Source organism: Podarcis liolepis (assembly GCF_965112155.1).
Source record: "Podarcis liolepis genome assembly, chromosome: 5".
In the NCBI taxonomy this organism is placed as follows: Eukaryota; Metazoa; Chordata; class Lepidosauria; order Squamata; family Lacertidae; genus Podarcis; species Podarcis liolepis.
The window spans coordinates 32,864,405-32,882,769 of record NC_139556.1 but is presented as its reverse complement, the minus strand read 5'-3'; the positions used below and the strand labels follow the sequence as shown (position 1 = coordinate 32,882,769).

At 42.8% G+C, this 18,365-nt stretch overlaps 1 protein-coding gene and 1 long non-coding RNA gene across 9 annotated transcripts in view; one reads left to right on the top strand and one right to left on the bottom strand.

The window, feature by feature from the left end:
* Positions 1–830: 830 nt before the first annotated feature.
* Positions 831–16,746, bottom strand: MACROH2A2 (macroH2A.2 histone). Of its 8 annotated transcripts, none has more exons than XM_083503191.1 (9): positions 16,477–16,746; positions 11,543–11,767; positions 10,679–10,785; positions 7,549–7,746; positions 6,462–6,572; positions 4,249–4,348; positions 3,409–3,498; positions 2,557–2,731; positions 831–1,560 (listed from the first exon to the last, which is right to left on the bottom strand). In XM_083503191.1, the coding sequence occupies exons 2-9, from the start codon at positions 11,712–11,714 to the stop codon at positions 1,395–1,397; spliced, it is 1,119 nt and encodes a 372-aa protein (XP_083359317.1). In that variant the 5' UTR covers positions 11,715–11,767; positions 16,477–16,746; the 3' UTR covers positions 831–1,394. The 8 variants fall into 8 exon arrangements, with proteins under 8 accessions (XP_083359317.1, XP_083359316.1, XP_083359320.1 ...); XM_083503190.1 differs by lacking the exon at positions 16,477–16,746 and adding an exon at positions 16,073–16,457; XM_083503194.1 differs by lacking the exon at positions 16,477–16,746 and adding an exon at positions 16,077–16,296.
* LOC310706884 overlaps positions 16,337–18,365 on the top strand; it is a 16,242-nt gene continuing 14,213 nt past the window's right edge. The window contains exon 1 of the long non-coding RNA XR_014526218.1: positions 16,337–16,418. This is a non-coding gene — a long non-coding RNA (uncharacterized lncRNA). The remainder of the gene's footprint in view (positions 16,419–18,365) is intronic.

Sequence of the window (18,365 nt, the reverse complement as noted above, 5' to 3'; positions counted from 1 at the left end):
AATCTAAAATGACAGCAACATACCTATTTTTCCTTGCCACCAACACATGGTCTATTTCAAAGTAGATAAAAGGTAAATGTAAAATAACTTTCCATTATGCACTACTTTTTCCTGTATTCAAAACTTTCACCCATCATAATACAGCTCTTTGTTGTTGTTGATGATGATATTTCAAGAACAAACATAAAGGTGCCTCATCATATTACTCCCTTTGTTCATGGATGAGAGCAGAATTTAGTGAAGCTGATTTTTGTCTTCTTGAGAAGGAATGAACATTGACTTCAAAATAAACTGTATAACACACTGGGCACTATTCAACTAAAGTTGAGCACTTTATGTACTCCCCTAAAGCTTAACAGCTGAAATCTAGGAGACTTACACGAACAGTAGTATGGGATCTGTTCCGGAGGCCCGTCCGTAACGTGAAATGCCCGCAACTCAAAGCGCTGCATCTGTGCATGTGGCGAAACCCGGAAGTAACCCATTTTGGAACATTCCGGGTTGCCACGGGACATGACACGAAAAGATGCAACATGTGGCGGACGCAACATGTGGTATGACTGTACCTGATTTTTTTGGGGGGGGAATTCAACTACAATTTGTGACTGCATGGTTGCTTTTTTTAGTACATTTGTATCCCCGCTGCATTTGTCAGATTCTGTGGTGTCTTTTAGTAGTGCAAAACTACAATATAGTCCATTCCACACATCTTTCCCAGTGGCAATGCTGAATTGACAGACTAGGATGGAACTGGTCTCATTGTTCCAAGAGACTTCTCTGTCATAAAACTGAATATGTTTTCCCTTGAGAATAAGTCTTAAGTGAAAAGGTTTTGAGTTTCAAGTTTTTAAAAAGGATGATGCCACATTTTTTTATATAAAAACAAATAAGATGAAATATTCTCAGCAATTACAGTTCATTCTGGGGTAAAACAGTAAAGCACCAAGTGAAGTTTTCTTTGAAATTACTTTCTCCAACATGGAATGTAGACATAACAAGGTTTTCTAACTACCAGTGGGGAAAGAAAGAGCAAACAATTCATTTTCCCACCCACTCTGTGTTGAATTGTCTTGCTACTCTAAAATGAGATTAATCTTTAAAAGGTCTAAACTAAAATAACTCGAGACATTAAAAGGTAAAGAGAGCTGGCAATGTAATTTCTTAGGGAAGATACAAAATGGTAGAGGGTGCCTAAAGCATAGTATAATTTCCGATCAAATTCTCCCAAACAAATTCCCCTTCTCCCCCCCATTAACAAAAACCCTCCACCCATCACAAAACTTCAAAGCTACTCACATACTCCGTCCTCACAATATTTTAAAAATAAAACCCACTTCTAATTCATTCCTACTCATATTCATGTTGAAAAATAAATTTTCATTTGGCTTCTGTTGCTACTTTGCATCTAGCTTTGCCATCTCTTGCACGTAGATGCCAATGCTCTCACTGTCAAAAAGCACGAAGTAAATGTTCTTCAAGGAAGAAGGGCTGGAGTCATCAAAATGGGAAGAAATGGCTTTGAGTGTCAGCTGGGCTGCAGTCTGTTTTGGAAAGCAATTTCTATATACAGGGGGAAAGAGATCAGCATTAAAGTTTGAACATAAGAGCATTAGCCCAAATTATGAGCTAAATGTACTTTATAAATGCTCAACTCATTATCTCAAAGATGTTATTCCAGAAAATTATCAATAATGGTCAACCTTATAATTGCTAAGATTATAGCAGCTAAAAATCAGAAAAAGCGTATCTCCTACTATATTTGAATGGATTGAGAAAATTTGGACCATAGTAACTATGATCAAGCTCACATAAAAGTACATATGCACCAGCCTAATAGACTTATGGAGAAATGGGTATCTGCTGTCCAGGAATATCAGCATATTTATAAAGGATGGATAATCTTTGGGAAGAAGAGGAATGATAACAGGCAAGGGCTCATAGGGACATGAAGCTTGGAAAGAGTGCAGTGGATCAAGATCAAGATGTAGCTGAATCAACAACAGTAGTTTCAAGATACAGATAGTAGAGCTTACTTGGTCATGGAAATAAAGGGAAGGGAATTATGGGAAGAGAAGCTGGCTGATAGTGCTTCTCAAAGCACAATGGCAGTCATAATGAAATTCAAAAAGATAGTATACCACACAATGTAAGTGATGAATGGCTACTGGGCAGAGGAGACACTGTTGGAGAGAAGTATCTTAGCATTTCACCTAGCATACCTAAATCCTTGGACAGCACTGAAAAAGGCCACAGCTATTGAAATATAAAGCCAGTCACAGAAATCATTAAGGCAGCCAACTCCTTTCTAGCAAAGCTCTTTAGTAGTTGCGTGAAATACTAGAAGTTCAGAAAGCGATGCTTTCCTTGACACAGAGATGCAATGACTTGGAAAAAGTTGAACATTATGCAGTCATTAAAGGTGCAGGACCTCTGGCAGGAAAAAGAATATATGGCAAGCCTTCATCTCACACTTACAAATTTGTTTTGTGACAAATTTGACAAGATGTTGAAACATTTATAACTAAGTGGCGGGGCTTTACAGAGAAAACCACATACCTGCCACTGGGGAAAGGTGGGAAAGCCACAGATTTCAGCTTCTTGTCTTCAGCAGCAGTTAAACAGTTCTTTACAGTCTCCTCCAGTTGCTCCTCACATTTGTCTGAACCCCACTGTGGGATGTGACAGTGAATGACAAACTTTGCTGCTAGACCAGTAGACTGGCTGAGAGCAGCTGAGGAAAAAAAGGGAGAAAAAAGCAAATATGTTAGGCGTTAAAAACACCCTGTCAGTTTAATCAGGTCTATAATTTTTGGCTATGGAAACCAATAATTTTTGGCTACAGAAGCCAAAAATTGTTGTTGCCAGCCCCCATCCCTCTGTTTGTCTTTTCCTCAGGAAGAACCAGCGGGATGGGGGCAAGCTTGCTTGCATACCACTGCTTGAAGGTGCCTTTGCCATCCTCCACCCAGTGAGGGGAGGGTCGTCATGTGACTCTGGAGGGTACAAAAATCACTGTGCAACTACTAAGCTCTGCAGCTTCAGAATTGGATTTAAGGCTTAACATCTCTCGCACTCCACAGAGGGCAGCTCCACACTTGCTACAGTGAGTGTGGCAAATGAAACTGTTAAGCCTGCTATTCATTCATACTTCCAAACCAAAATAACATTCCTTATAAAAATATAAGGCAGTCTTTATTCTGTTGCAATACAAGCTACCTGTGGGATGGAATACCACAGACACTGAAATAACTCATGCATTTTTCGAAAAGTTATTCCAAAGACAAACAACAAGAAAAAGCAAGAAAAAACACTGAATATTTGTAAGGAGAAAATACTAAATGATTAATAAAATTAATTAAATTAATAAAATTAATTAAAAAAAATTCTGCAATAAACAAAAGAGGTTACCTTCTGTGACTTCCAGAGGTCCTTGTGTTTTACGGAGTTCCTTTATGGTTTCTAAGAACTCTTTACCTCCAGACTTTTCCAGTGCCTTACCTGGGGGGCAAAAAAGCAAGACACGTTTCTATTAAAATACTAGTGGATTTTTCACATTAAAATATAGAATCTGAAGTAAGTCAGCTATCAGTTTTGAGCCCACAGCCCTACGGTCAAAGATTCATTTACCAATTCAAATAAAATGATTTCCCCTCCTCCCAGTGCCTCAACTTTCCATTTAAAATGTAGATAAATATTGTGCTGGCTGTCTCAAGTTTATTATAGTTTTCATTTTTTCTATTTGTAAGACACCAAGATAATTCTTTTTATGAGGTGTCTAAAAGACAATAAACAAACAAAACTCTTAAAACACTAGCAGAAGCCTAAGTACATAGCAAATGCAGCCAACTTTAGGATGGTGTAATTAAAAAGCTAACATAGTATTGCATCAACTTATTGTGTTATGAGATACATAGGCATTTGAAATCTTGAAACAAGACATCTGAATTATATCACTGTGAAAAATAAAACAATTGCTACAAAGATGGAAACTGCCAAACAAATAAGGGCTTTTGTTACACATAACTCAGACTTCACCAACCTAGAGACCTCCAAAGGTTTGGACTACAACTGCCAGTCAGCTCAGCCACACTGGCTGGGGCTGATGGAAGTTGTAGCCCAAAGTAGATATTAGTTTTGAGTTCTGATGTTAAGGTTAGACTTCAACAGCCCCCCTGGAAAATTCAGAATTACAATTCAAAGGTTCAAATATCCCCATCTCCTTAAAAAAAGAGAGTCTTAGAGACTTACCTACTTCTTCTTTGAGATCTATTTCACTAGTAGTCGGGTGCACAATGCCTTCTACTTTCATAGAACCAATATGGCTGATGTCACTCTGCGTCAGAGAGAGCTGCAAGATGCCAATGAAACAGGAGAAATAATTCACAAGCATATAAAGAAGCTGGCTGGATTGGACTAAAAGACTATAAAGTACAAAATCTTGTTTCAAACATGCCAAATAGCTGTCTTCAAGAAACCTGCAATTGGATTGCATGAAATCAAAATCCATCTCCTACTCTATGACCCCAGCAGATTGTATCCAGAGATACTTTTTTGAGATGAGAAAACCAGAACCAAACATAGGATTCAAAAAGTGACCATATCATAGATTCATATAAAGGCATCAGGATACTGACAAGCTCTATTTACAGGTCCTTTCCTAACATTCCCAGCAAAGAAATTGCCTTTATGCTGCTAACCAAGTTTATGCTTTCAGTGAGCTGCTAACCGTAACTTTAATATATTTCCTATGTAGTCTTAGCCTGTTCACATCCCATGTGTGTGTGTGTGTGTGTGCGCGCGCTGCTATGCACTTTGCATTTATTTACTGATGCTGTGAAATTGTCTGAATACTAAACTACTAAAACAGAAAGCAGATTGTACTTCATTTTCTTATTGCTACCAAGCTGCTATCAAATTGCAAGGCTCTCACTTTCATTCAAACTAGGGCTACGAGCAGTTCACTTTTCAGACTTCAAACAGAGCCTTTAAATACAAGATGACCACATGCTCTTTTCCTTAGAAACCCCTGCTATCTTTTAAATGCCTATCTTTATAATCAAGTAATGCATTAATCTGGCCCAAACCCAGCTGCACATGTGCACAGCAGTAATTGGGTTTCTGTGTGCATAGCCTGTATCAGATAACTGGTGATAACGCTGATCACCCATTCAGGGGAAGGAGGTAATGGGAGAAAGGGTACAAAATCCAGTCCCCTAACCAACAAAAGGTTAGAATAACTGCCAGTTTTCTGACTGCAGCGCAAGCATCTGGATGCAGGGAGGAATTATGCAAGCAATTACTCATTCACCTATGGAAACAATTACTCATTCACCTATGGAAAGAACCCTGCTTTCCCGCCCCCAGCTGATCAGGGCACTTGATTTCTGTGTTTACTATATGCATATGTATCTATAGTCACAGAGATTCGCCTGAAATAAACTGGACTAAGGGCACATAACTTCCCCTCTAATAGGTTCATTGTTTTCAGTTTGCACAAGAAAGACCTAACATTTTTGGATTTCAGTTTTACTAAAGCTGCATCTTCCTATTATTACTATCATTAAATTTATATACTGCCCTTCATTGGAAGTTCTCAGGGTGGTTCACATCACAGAGAAAGAACAAATAGTGAGAACAAAAGCAAAACAATACCCCCCGCGCCCCATTCCCCCACACACATTTAAAAGCCCACAGAATATTAATCAGCCTGGTCAAAGAGGAACATTTTCGCTTGGCACGTAAGGATATTTAATGAGGGCATGCAGTGAGTGAACCTCGCTGGGGAGAGCATTTCACAAACGGGGAGCCACTGCAGAAAAGGCCTGTTCTTGTGTTGCCTCCCTCTTGAGGCACATGAAGCAGGGCTCCAGATAGTGATCACAGAATCCGGGTTGATTTATATGGGGAGAGGTATTGCAGCACAGTGCATGAAGTAGCAGCACAGCGTTCAGAGATGTTAAGATTATTGCAGTGCAAACTAATGCAGTCCCAGACCCTTCGAATTTGTGCCTTATAAATAACCCATACCTATTTCATGCAACACTTTCTCACAGAGTTTCTCTCTCTCTCTCTCTCTCTCTCTCTCTCTCTCTCTGTGTGTGTGTGTGTGTGTGTGTGTGTGAGAGAGAGAGAGAGAGAGAGAGAGAGAGAGAGAGAGAATATTCATTGCTGTGAATGAGGAGAGGGGTGAGACCTTAGTAAGAAGCATGATTGAATAGCAGGGGCATGACCTGTTTTAAACAGGAGAAAGCTTAAACATGTAGCTCCTAGAGTGAAGATCTGCAGAGTGGCTACTTCATCATGATTTTTTTTTTCTTAAAAGAAGGAATTGCTTCATAAAAATACTTCCTGGATCTTGAGGAAACCCTGACTAAAATATATGCAAAGCGAGAGACAACAGAGCAAATTTTGGTGGGGATAGTGTGGACATAATTTTATTGTACTGTTCTCTAACTTGGTACCTTCTGTCCTGGAAGAAGACTCTTAGAGGAGAGTATAGTGAACCCATCACCAGGTCCATCATCAGCTGCTGAATTTGATGCTCCTTCTTTTTCATTCTCCTTCTGTTTGTTCTATTGGGGGCAGGGAAAAGAAACATTAAGAAGAAAACCTAACAGAGTAGGTGGGGAAATGTACCGTCAGAGAAACAACCCCCCCCCCACTCAATATTAACAACTAGAGTTTCCTCTGACGTGGTAACTTTTTTGTTTTCCACATGAGGGGCTAGTTCACATAAGCATCTTACTGTGTAAGAACAAAACAGAAGAGCCATTGTGTAAGGATCTTAACACCTTATAGGTAAAGGTGTGACTTGGCTCTCAAATGGACAATGTGAAGATCAATGCTAGTATTAAACATAAATATATTTTGCCTTGCAGAGTTGGGTTTACTTTAATCTGTGCTATCTTGGTCAGGTCAGGTGTCCATTTGCAGCTCTGATAGATTTTGAAAACTTAACATATCCATGTGTGACTCATCTATAGTTTTTCTATCTCCTGGCATATGTTGGAAGTGGAGAAAACAAATCAGCTCTTTAAATCTATGTTAAAAACAAAAAACACCAAGACTGTGGTCTTAAGCATAACTACTTGGAAATAAACTCTGTTGAAGTCACCCAAAGGTTCACTTTCTCAGATGGAAGGAGCTTCCTTTGGAGGAAGGGAACCTTTGGATATAATTCAATGAGACTAATTTCCAAATTATTTTTTTTCCAAAAATGGTGAAGTCTATTCCCTCTTTATACTATTAAGTATTAAGGATAGCATTATATGTAAGGGTTCCCTCCTCTTATACATTACAACCCTATATGGCAGCCAAACTCTTGAAAAGCGTGAGTTACTCCTTTAAAATAACTTACAGAGAAAGTTACCTTACAAGAAGTTCTAGTTTGCTCTTGCACAGTATATATTGGGGCTATTAATAATGAGCACCCTCTGAAATGAACCTGACCACAAAGAAAGGCATTATAATGAGACAATGAGACCAGTCCTAAGAGGGATGGCATAGCCTGTTTTCCAAATAGAGCTGCTTGGTCCAAGTTTTGCTTACCTTTTTGGGTGCCCGGGCTTTTGCAGCCTTTGTTTTCTTTCCAGTCTTCTTGGTCCCCAAATATTTCCTCCCTCTCTTCTCTGGAGAAGGTGAAAGGATAGTATCAGATTTGCTTTTGGTGCCTCGTTTTTTGGCAAGAAGCTCTGGATGAATCCTGGGCAGGACACCTCCACTTGCAATGGTCACTCCTTTTAGCAACTGCAGAAAGAAGCAGTGTACAGAGACAGGACATACCTGAATACAAGTTCTCTTGATGGTACTCATTCACTTTGATAGATTTGCTTGTTGTTTTTACAAACAATTCACTGTACAAAATGGAAAAACTCCAAATATGCATCTCTGCTTTCATGCTTAAAAGAATAAAAATGTGATCAAATAAGCAAAATAAAAATAATAAATTCAGTTATATTTCCTACATTTAATACAAAAAGGAAGACACAATTTATAATTCAGATTGCTGATACTGAAGGCCCATGAGCTTTGGTGACAATATACTCGTTTATGCTGTTATCACATTCTCCAATATTTCATGGATGAGAACTGAGCCACTCTTTTTGTGCATGTCCAAGTATTTCTGGAGTGGAGTCTGGCACCTCAGCAGCATGCCTGGCTACATAACGCTGCGGCCAACACAATTCAGACTCAATCTGCCAAAACTAGAAACTGGGGCTAAGCAGAAGCCTTAAGTTGATAAAACTAGTGAGGCAACCCACAAGCTATCCAGCAAGTAAAAACAACACTACTATATTGCATTTTAACCACAGAACACTGGTCCACTTTAACTGTCACAGTTAAAGTGAACACAGAGGCACAGTAGTAAATGCCCAGCTCAAGATAAGTGAATGAATTTATAGTAAGAATTCTAGAAAAATAAAACATTAAGCAATTGTAGCCTCCCTGCCCCCGGTTTGCAGTGTGGTGGCCTAGTTCCCACAGAGATTAAACTACTAGCACTTCTCTCTATAATAGTTAAGTATCCCTCTCCACTGCTGCAAACTTCACCCAGAGAGTGTACCATTTCATCCCACTTCTCATGTTCCTTCCCCAATCTGGCAGAACCAACCCCTGCTTCCCTTCCTATTCTCCCCAATTTCCTCCAATGTAAATTATGCCAAGACCTCACTAGGGCAGCTCAGGAGTCTACTTTCAATGCTGGGCCAGAGTTCTGGGAATAAAGGCATCTCTGAGATTGTGAAGAGTACGAGCCCCTAATCACTGAACTACTGCAGACTTTTGCCCTCCCACAAACTTAACACTCAGGAGTAGGCTGCCTCTGAACACATGCATAAACACTGAACCATCATCAATCCTTTCTGCAATGCCGATGCCCATTGTCTCCTCCCACTCCTTTCATTCCTTAACTTTCTCTCTCACACTCTCCCATCCCTTTTAACAATCTACCACAGTGGTTCTCAAAGGGTGTGGCTGGACATCATAGCAAGTGTGCCAGAAACATTCAAGAATAAAACATTTAAACATTTCAGTGCAGTACAGTGGTGCCCCGCAAGACGAATGCCTCGCAAGACGGAAAACTCGCTAGACGAAAGAGTTTTCTGTTTTGGAGGTGCTTCGCTAGACGAATTTCCTATGGGCTTGCTTCGCAAGACGACAATGTCTTGTGAGTTCCTGCGGGTTTTTTTCCCTTTCCCCCCCCTTTTCTAAGCCGCTAAACCGCTTATAGGCTAATCCGATCAGCAGATAAGCCGCTAAAAGCCGCTAAAAGCCGCTAATAGCGCTAATCCGCTAATCTGTCAATGGGCTTGCTTCGCAAGACGAAAAAACCGCTAGAACGGATTCTTTTCGTCTTGCGAGGCACCACTGTATAGTATATCCAGCCAACTGAGGAGTTATGGAGAAGTTTATTCACTGTTATGTTACATTTTGGTTGGGTCTTATAAAGGTATGTTTTATTGCAGGCTTCCTCAAACTTTGCCCTCCAGATGTTTTTGGCCTACAACTCCCATGATCCCTAGCTAGCAGGACCAGTGGTCAGGGATATGGGAATTGTAGTCTCAAAACATCTGGAGGGCCGAGGTTGAGGAAGCCTGTTCTATTGGGTACATGGTAATTTTAGTAGTACCATAGTTTATGGATGTCAAAGATACAGTCATACCTCAGGTTGAAGTAGCTTCGGGATGAATATTTTCAGGTTGCACTCCGCGGCGAATCGGAAGTAACAAAGTGCGTTACTTTCGGGTTTCGTCGCTCACGCATGCGCAGACACTCAAAATGACGTCACCCGCATGCACGGAAGCGGTGAAATGTGACCCTCGCACACACAGTCACGTCTTACGTTTACTTCAGGATGCGAACGGGGCTCTGGAACAGATCCCATTCGTATCCAGAGGTACCACTGTATAAAGTAGCACACCTCAATCTGATATGCTACTCTTTGTGACACCTGTCTTGAGCTTCAGCTTTCATCCACATGAATCATGCAAAAAGGAGGGGAGAGAAGAGGGAGGAATGCCCCCCAGCCTCTAAATCAATCTGATTCATTGAAATATTTGCACACTGCTCTGTATAGATTTCAGAGTGGTGTAAAATCATGGCAGTAATGGTTGAAACAAAGCAATTGGAAAGCAACAGCACAAACCTCCAGCAGTTAAACTTGGACCAAGTTCAGTGGAGTTTACTCCCAGGTAAGTAGGTATGGGATTGAAGTTTAGGTGATTGCATTTTGTGGCATTATAACAGTATAGCTGTTAGTATACCCTTTCTTAAACATTTCTCTGCTGGGGCAGCATGTCTAACTACTGAATACTAGTTAATAAAAATGTACTATTCAAATCAGAAGCACATGACTGTAGAGTTGCCCCATGTAGTGCAGGTTGATAAGAATGCTTTAAATTGACTCCAAACACTTCCATGCTTAATGTTTAGTTTTTCACTTTCTCTCCCCCCCCCCGCCCCTTGAAACCTTTAAACAAAGAACAGCAAACTTATTCATGAAGAATAACTGCAAGCCATGCAACACCTTGTTTGGCAAATTCAGAAAAAAACTGTAAGAAACCATGAGATCTTGGTTTTTCAACTTTTTTTTTCCTAGTAGTGTTGAACTACAGCACTACAACAGTAATTAACAGTTATCCAATGCAATTATCTTCTGTAAATTGTTTGTAAAGCATACCTGATTCAGCTCCTCATCATTAGCAACTGCCAGAAGGATGTGTCTTGGAGCAATTCTTCCCTTTTTGTTGTCCCTTGCAGCATTACCAGCCAATTCCAATATTTCTGCTACAAATACATTGGGATACATGTCAGTAACAAGATACATCTGCTCCTGGAACTCACTATATAAATAATTTACACATTTAGGTCACCTGTGAACCACCTCACAGTTTCATTTCCTAGATCTGTAAAATTCTAGGTCCTTCCTTGAAATGGAAAAAAGCCTGGGATGTGTATATTTAAATACCTTTGCTTTTAATGATTTACTGAATTTACTAAATGGGGGAGGAGCAGAGCAGCACATTCCGAGCGTTGCCAGATTGCAGTGCAGGGGGGTGGCTTCCAATCTTTCTTTTCACTATACCAGTTCCAGGCTGCTAGCATCCTGCTCCCAAAGGCACCATTTCAGAGCTTTCTTCCTGCTCCCACTAGCAGGAGAACTGGCAAGAGCTTTCTGCCCACCTGGGCCTTCCAGCACAGTGGAACCCTCTCCACTGGCAAAGAGGCAAACAGTGTGCCATCCTGACCCCTCCAGCCATAATCGAGGGATTAGGATTGCACTATTATTTGACGATTTCTATTTATATCCTGCTTTTCAATTATATAGTGCCCGAAGCTTCTTACAAAAAAGAAAAGCTTTCCCACTTGGGATAAAGCATGCATGATCAAATGTCCACTATTCCCACTGCTCTGTTAAAAGCTTGAACTCAACAACATCAAACAAGCAAATGATTTCTTTACCATTATACCGCCTCATTTCCAGAAGTGTTGTGCAAGCACTTGGCCTTGCCACTTCATTAATTTAATTAAAACATGTTCTTACCTGCTAGATATTCTATGACAGCTGCCATGTAGACAGGAGCTCCCACTCCTATCCGGAATTTGTATGTTCCTTTCTTTAAGTATCGCATCATTCTGCCCACTGGAAAAATAACGCCTGCTCTGCTAGAGCGAGACATTTTGGTCATTTTTTTCTTTCCACCTCGGGCCGACATGTTGTCGCTCTGTGTTGTTCAGTCTTCTGGCAGATTATTCTTATTTGCTTGTCCTAATATAAAACATACAAAGGGTGAAACAAGGATTGATATTGGGTGTGATATAATAGGAGCTGGATTTTTAAAAAAATGTCGGGGAGCAAGATTTAAGGCTGTGTACACACTATACCTGGCTACGCTATATGTTCAGAACACATTCCCCTCCAAAGAATTCTGGGCCTTGTAGTTTGCCCCCAACAGAATTAGAATTCCCAGCAACCCTTAACAAACTGCAAAACATAAATGATCTATAGTAATGTAATTGGTATGGAAACAATACTTTCAGTATTGTACCAACTAGTCCACAACATGAACAACTAACATGGCACAGCTGCCAACACCCATGATACACCTGAAACAAAGTTTTCATAGCCAGTTTCTTCGTTTGATGTTCATGTGGGTGTCAGTGCTTAGGCAGCAAGACCTTTATCACACACACATATGATGTTATGAACAGGTGTGAAGGAATCCCATGTCGCAGAAGTACAGTACAAACATAAATTGAGAGAGAAAAAACCCTGTGTGAGACACACCTCAAAAACAGGATGAAGACTGTGACCACAAAACACTGATTTGCCCGAGGGATCTGGAGAACTATGTGGGGAAATGGAATAGAGTATCCTGGAGGAAGGATACTGACCGGAACAGTGAGCAAGCGCACTCCGCGCTGCAACAATGGATAGATGTCCCATTTGTCTGATTCAATTTCTCCTATTACAACCAAACCTGTTCATGTAACAGCCTCTCATATTATCTTAGGCTGTTCCAATGCAAACTAAAAATAGGCTTCTATACTTTTTAAAATTGTGTAAAGTGAAAATAGCTTTGTCATGAAGGAGTGAGCATAACTGTACCTGTTGAAATTGTCTTTGCTACACAACCATGAAAAATATGGAAGCTGTATCCTCCATTGCATCAGAATACACTACATTTTGATTCCATATGGCCACAAAGGCATGTATATCTTATATGTAATAAGTAATATATAAGTTATTTCCATTTTTTATTTGACCTGATCTGTGGCTTTTAACCTGGAAGCCTCACACACAGATGAAACTTGTCCTAGCATAGAGATAAATGGATCTCAGGGTTGTGATCTAACTATGGAGATGTACCTGACTTACACACATCTGGTAAAATAGCCTGTATTTGCTCAGAAACTAGGCCACACCCCCACACCCGATTCTGTACATAATGCCCATTGTGTGCTTGGCACTTTACAAAATGCAAGAGGCACACAGGAGACAACAAAGGAAGGGGAGGAAAATGGAGCAGTGATAAAAAGGGCAAGTAACTGCAATTATTTCAATTACGTGTACTTAGGCTTAGTTAAATGCATCATTATACTGTTATTTGTTTGTGCTGTGTAGCTTTTGTATGCCTATGTGAAGGGAAATAGGATGGCAACCTTTTCCCCTGGCAAAGGCTCTCTGCCTTCAATGAAGGCAACCCATTTATGCGGGGGTTACGTCCCAGGTCATTGTGTGCAGGCAGTGGACTGCATGTAAGCTCATTCCACCCTTTTCTGGTACCAAACCTGTCAAGTGTGTGCAGGGTCATATGTGCATCAAATGTGCACAAAATAGGATTTGCCCGTACCAAATTATATGCTGAAATTCAAACAGCTGCAGCATTCTCAGAATGAGAATAAAACAATAAAGCAAACTGCACCTGTTTAATGCAATTCCTGTCAGACTTGTAGTTCTTTAAGATACAAAAACATAGGAAAAGTGAAAACCCCAGAAGGTAGAAGTGTTGTCTGTGGATAGATTCCTGATGTTAGCATAAACAATATTTTGCATTTGTGTAGAAAGCTGCATGTCTACTTGTATTTCTGAGATAGAGCGACCTAATTCATGTGTTATCTAGGTGATGTGCGCCCTGTTCAGAAATGCTCTCCATGCATTCAGGGAATCAGGGGAGAGGAGGGCGTGTAGCCCACTGGTCCCACCTCCAGTTTGCCTACTGACCTCTCATCCATTGCCTTCATACATTCAGTGTAAGGTTTGGAAGCTTAGGGCTCCCAAATATATAGCAAACCAAACCTTCAACCGAAGGTGTACAGGTTGTGGGCAAGGCCAGCAGACATGCCAATACTGCTTCTCCTTCTCACTTGTTTCCTAAGCACATAAAGGGCACTTCTGATTTTTCTTTTCTTAAAAAAAAAAATGCATTTAAGACCATTTCTATACTGCTCAATATACAAAATATTTCTAAGCAGTGCACTGAAAAAACACACAAATATTACCTAAATATGTAAAACTACAAATACAAATTACAAAAACAAGAATGAAAAGTTAAGAAATAGAGCATTATAAGTGGCTGCAGCACTTCTGCTCGCAGGGATTAAATCCATGATTTAATGTTCCCCATACAGAAAAGTATATACACTAGACTAGATGATAGGGAGAAGGGAATCATCAGACTACCAATTCAGTGGGTAAGGTAAAGGTAAAGGGACCCCTGACCATTAGGTCCAGTCGTGGCCGACTCTGGGGTTGCGGCACTCATCTCGCTTTACAGGCCGAGGGAGCCGGCGTACAGCTTCCGGGTCATGTGGCCAGCGTGACTAAGCCGCTTCTGGCGAACCAGATCAGTACACGGAAACGCCATTTACCTTCCCGTTGGAGCGGTACCTATTTATCTACTTGCACTTTGACGTGCTTTCGAACTGCTAGGTTGGCAGGAGCAGGGACCGAGCAACAGGAGCTCACCCCGTTGCGGGGATTTGAACCATCGACCTTCCGATCGGCAAGCCCTAGGCTCTGTGGTTTAACCCACAGCGCCACCTGTGTCCCAATTCAGTGGGAACTGGGCCTAAATGATAGGGAGATCACATTGCTCAAATTATGTGGCAACATCATTATTTCCACTGAATCTTCTGGCATGATGCAGAATATATTTATCTAAAACATTTACATTCCTGTCAACAAGCGGGGTTTCAAAGTGGCTGATATAACCATGATATGTGTTCTTTTTTTATTATGGCAGTAGTGATCGATTGAGGGGCTGCGTGGGAGAGTAAGAGAAAATGTAGAAAGAGGTAGACAACCATTTGGAAAAACAAAACAAGAAACCTCAAGACCTCGCAATTCATACACACAGCGCTTCATAGAGACACGCACTGCGCATGCTCCGCGGCCGTTTCCTCCATCCATAACATTCCCTCTCAGAAGAGGGAGGTGTGACATTGCTCGTCCTCATATAAGAACGCCCCACGCTTTAAAGGGGCTGGCCTTTAAATTCAAGCAGGAACCTTTCTGTTTCTTTTAAATTCAAACCGCCAAAGCATTAAAACTTATTTATGCAGCGAGCGAGAACGTGGAGGAAGATGTTGCTAATACGGAGTCGGGGGCGGGGCGGGGCGCGCGCGCACTGAGGGACCCGCCCCGCCTAACGTTCTTTAGGGCACGCGCTCATAGGTCGGACGGTTGAAAGACGCGGGCTGGCAGTTTTTTCTTAAAGGGGGTGTGTGGGTGGGCGTGAGGGGGCCAGCGTTTAAAGAGGCAGGATGGAGAGCGTGCGCTTATGCCCGAGCCGCCAGTGAGGCGCAGGGAACTCTGGGAAACCAACGCCGTTCCCTTTCCCGCGCAATTCCCGTCCTCTTAGCCTCTGGCGGGGCGGGTGGGGGAGGCGTCTACCTCCGGACTCGGTCGTCAAATTCCCGCCTCTCTCCTCGTTCTGCTTGGGGCCCGGGGGGGGGGGAGTGGTTGGGATGCCGTTAACCGGCTCTCGCTGAAAGGGCGCCCCGGAAAGGGAAGCGCCGGGGAAGTGACCTCTCCTCACCTCACTCCCCCTTGGGACAGCCGTGCGGTGGGGAGGGAGAGAGGGAATCGCGACCCCCGAGAGAAATGGGGGGGGGGTAGGGAGAAACAGCGCAGAGGGCGGCGCCCCCCCCCCTTCACGCCACTCGGCGGCATTTTCTTGACCTCTGAGGAGGACAAAACGGGAGCGGGAAAAGCGCCGCAGCCTCAGCGGGAAGAGATTCTCATCTCTCGCGCTGAGGTGCCGCCACTCCCGCTTTTTTCTGTTTCAACGGCTCGCTCTGCCGCCTTTTCTCTCTGCCCCTCGCGTTGCTCCCTACCGGGGATGACGCGCCTCTCCCCGCATCGCCTTCATGCGTGGGAATGGGGGGGAGGCTGCGGCTGCTTTCGGGGGCCGCTTCCCCTCCCGCGGCGCCGCTTTGGGTGAGGGGCGGGGGCGGCCAGTGACGGCGACAGGCCTCCTTCCCCACCCTCCCCTGCGGGCCCCAACGGCTTGTCCTCCGGGGGTGCATTAACCGAGCAGCCTTTCCCCCCGCCCCGAGCCTTCCCGGTCACCTGCCCGCCTGCTGCCGCCTCCGCTCCGGCGCCGCCGCAATGCCCGCGTCGCGCTTCCTCCTTTCCCTTCCGTCGCTTTTATTGTATGGTTTCAATGGCGGCAGCTCTGGAGGCCGGTGGTAGGGAGGGGAAGGGGGGTCCTTCTCCACATACCACCTCTAGGAGGAGCCACGGCAGCGCGGTCCTCCGAGCGCCCCCGCCGCCAGCCCTGGCGTCGACGGCGCGCTCCTGGTGCCTCAGGGAAGAGCCGCCAAGGGGGCCGGGTCGCCGAAAGGGAGCAGCGATGCTGGCAGCTGTAGAAGCAGCGGGGCTTTTTAGCCTTGCTCTTCGTTTGGATCGGCTGCGGGTCAGTTTTGGAGCCATCGGGACACCCTCTCGAAATAACCCACTAACCCTCTTCCTACCTCTGAAGGTTCCCAGCGCCTCCCGCTCCCGAATGCTTCGCGATTTCTTCCAATTCTTGCTTCGCAGCGGTGACTTTAACCTAAAAGAAAGCTGTCTGCCAAGGAATACCTGCCCAAACAGAAAGGGGCGGGGCTCTTTGGGAAAATACTGTGCAGTGGTGCTTCTTTGGACCCGGTGTTACAACACCGCTGTACTCTTTCGCAAGCTGCTTCAGATCGCTGTTTGGCGAGGATGTTGCAGAGCGCGCTTGAGATCCAAGGAAGCATCAGTTAGGAATCTTGTGTTGCTAGATGTCCCTCTTCATCTTCGATGCCGCACAAAAAGTACGAGTCTTGTGTGTTCAAAGCTGCCACCGCAGCGTAGGCTTTTCGCCCATAATTATACACTGAAAGGGTGGCACATCATTTCCCCACTTTTCATTACCACTGTTTAGCGCAGATAGGTAGCCGTGTTGGTCTGCCATAGTCAAAATAAAAAAATTCCTTCCAGTAGCACCTTAAAGACCAACTAAGTTAGTTCTTGGTATGAGCTTTCGTGTGCATGCACACTTCTTCAGATACACTGTTTAGCGCAGTAAGTGTCGAACAGCAACTTGTTTGGAGTTGCGTTTTTTTAAAACTGTTGAGGTGGCATCATCTGTTCTTAAACATTTCAGGCGGATTGCTTCCTGTAATAAATTAATGTGAGTTTATTGTGTGCAAAGAAAGGGAAGGACCATGCCTCTGGTAAAATATGCAGTTTGCCCCAGCAAAAAATTATGTGGAAGTAAGTCCTGCTTTGTTTCCTGAGGCTTCCAGTAAGATGTTTATAAAATGCTTCAACTACATAAAAAGTATCTGGAGAATTGGGTTCATCTCCCTATAGGACTCTACTCAGACTTTGAGATATTATTGAAAGGCCTTACTCCCATGTCTTGCCACCTTCACAGGCATGTTAAGTGGACCTTTTCAGTGACTGCTCTCAAATTGTGGAACTCGTTGCCACAGAGGGCTAGGTTGGCTCTTTCCTTTTGTGGACAGGCAAAAACTTGATTCAGAAACCTTTGGCCACTAACTGGCTGTTGCAGCAGGGACTTCTGAAGGCGTGTGATCTACTTGTGCTTTTAAATGGTTTAGAAGTCTTTCAGGGCTGTTTTTAATAGGGTTACTTATTTGTGTTTTAATAATTATACCGATTGTGCATGTTTTAGCTGTATTTAGCTGTGAGGTGTCTTGGGTCCTCCACTGGGAGAAAGGTGGGAGAAAAAATAAATATGAATAACATAACAGTACTAAATGCATAACTAATAAGATAGAAATAACATTTCATCACTAATACATCAAAATCCTTTTAAATCTTATTTCTTATCACAAATGCAACTACTTTTTGTCACAATTTTATAAGTCCTAAATACAGCAGGAATCTTGATCACAAGACAATTATATCTTTTGAAGAATTATATCTATCTGAAGAAGTGTGCATGCACACGAAAGCTCATACCGATAACAAACTTAGTTGGTCTCTAAGGTGCTACTGAAAGGAATTTTTTTATTTTGTTTTGACTACGGGAGACCAAAATGGCTACCTCCTATAACTATATCTTTTGGTGTCTGGCAATGATTTCTGCACTTGTGCATGAATCACATGTGTTGCGATTCAGCGCTTCTGCACATGCGCAAAGTGCGATTTAGCACTTCTGCACATGTGCGAAACCCGGAAGTAACTCGTTTCGGTACTTCTGGGTTTCGGCAGGTCCATAACCCAAAAAAACGCAACCTGAAGCGTCTGTAACCCGAGGTATGACGGTATAGCATTTTAAGCTTTTTATTTCTCCCAGTGGTTTAAAATATATCACTTTCATTGTGAGGAGAGATTACAGTGGTACCTCGGGTTAAGTACTTAATTTGTT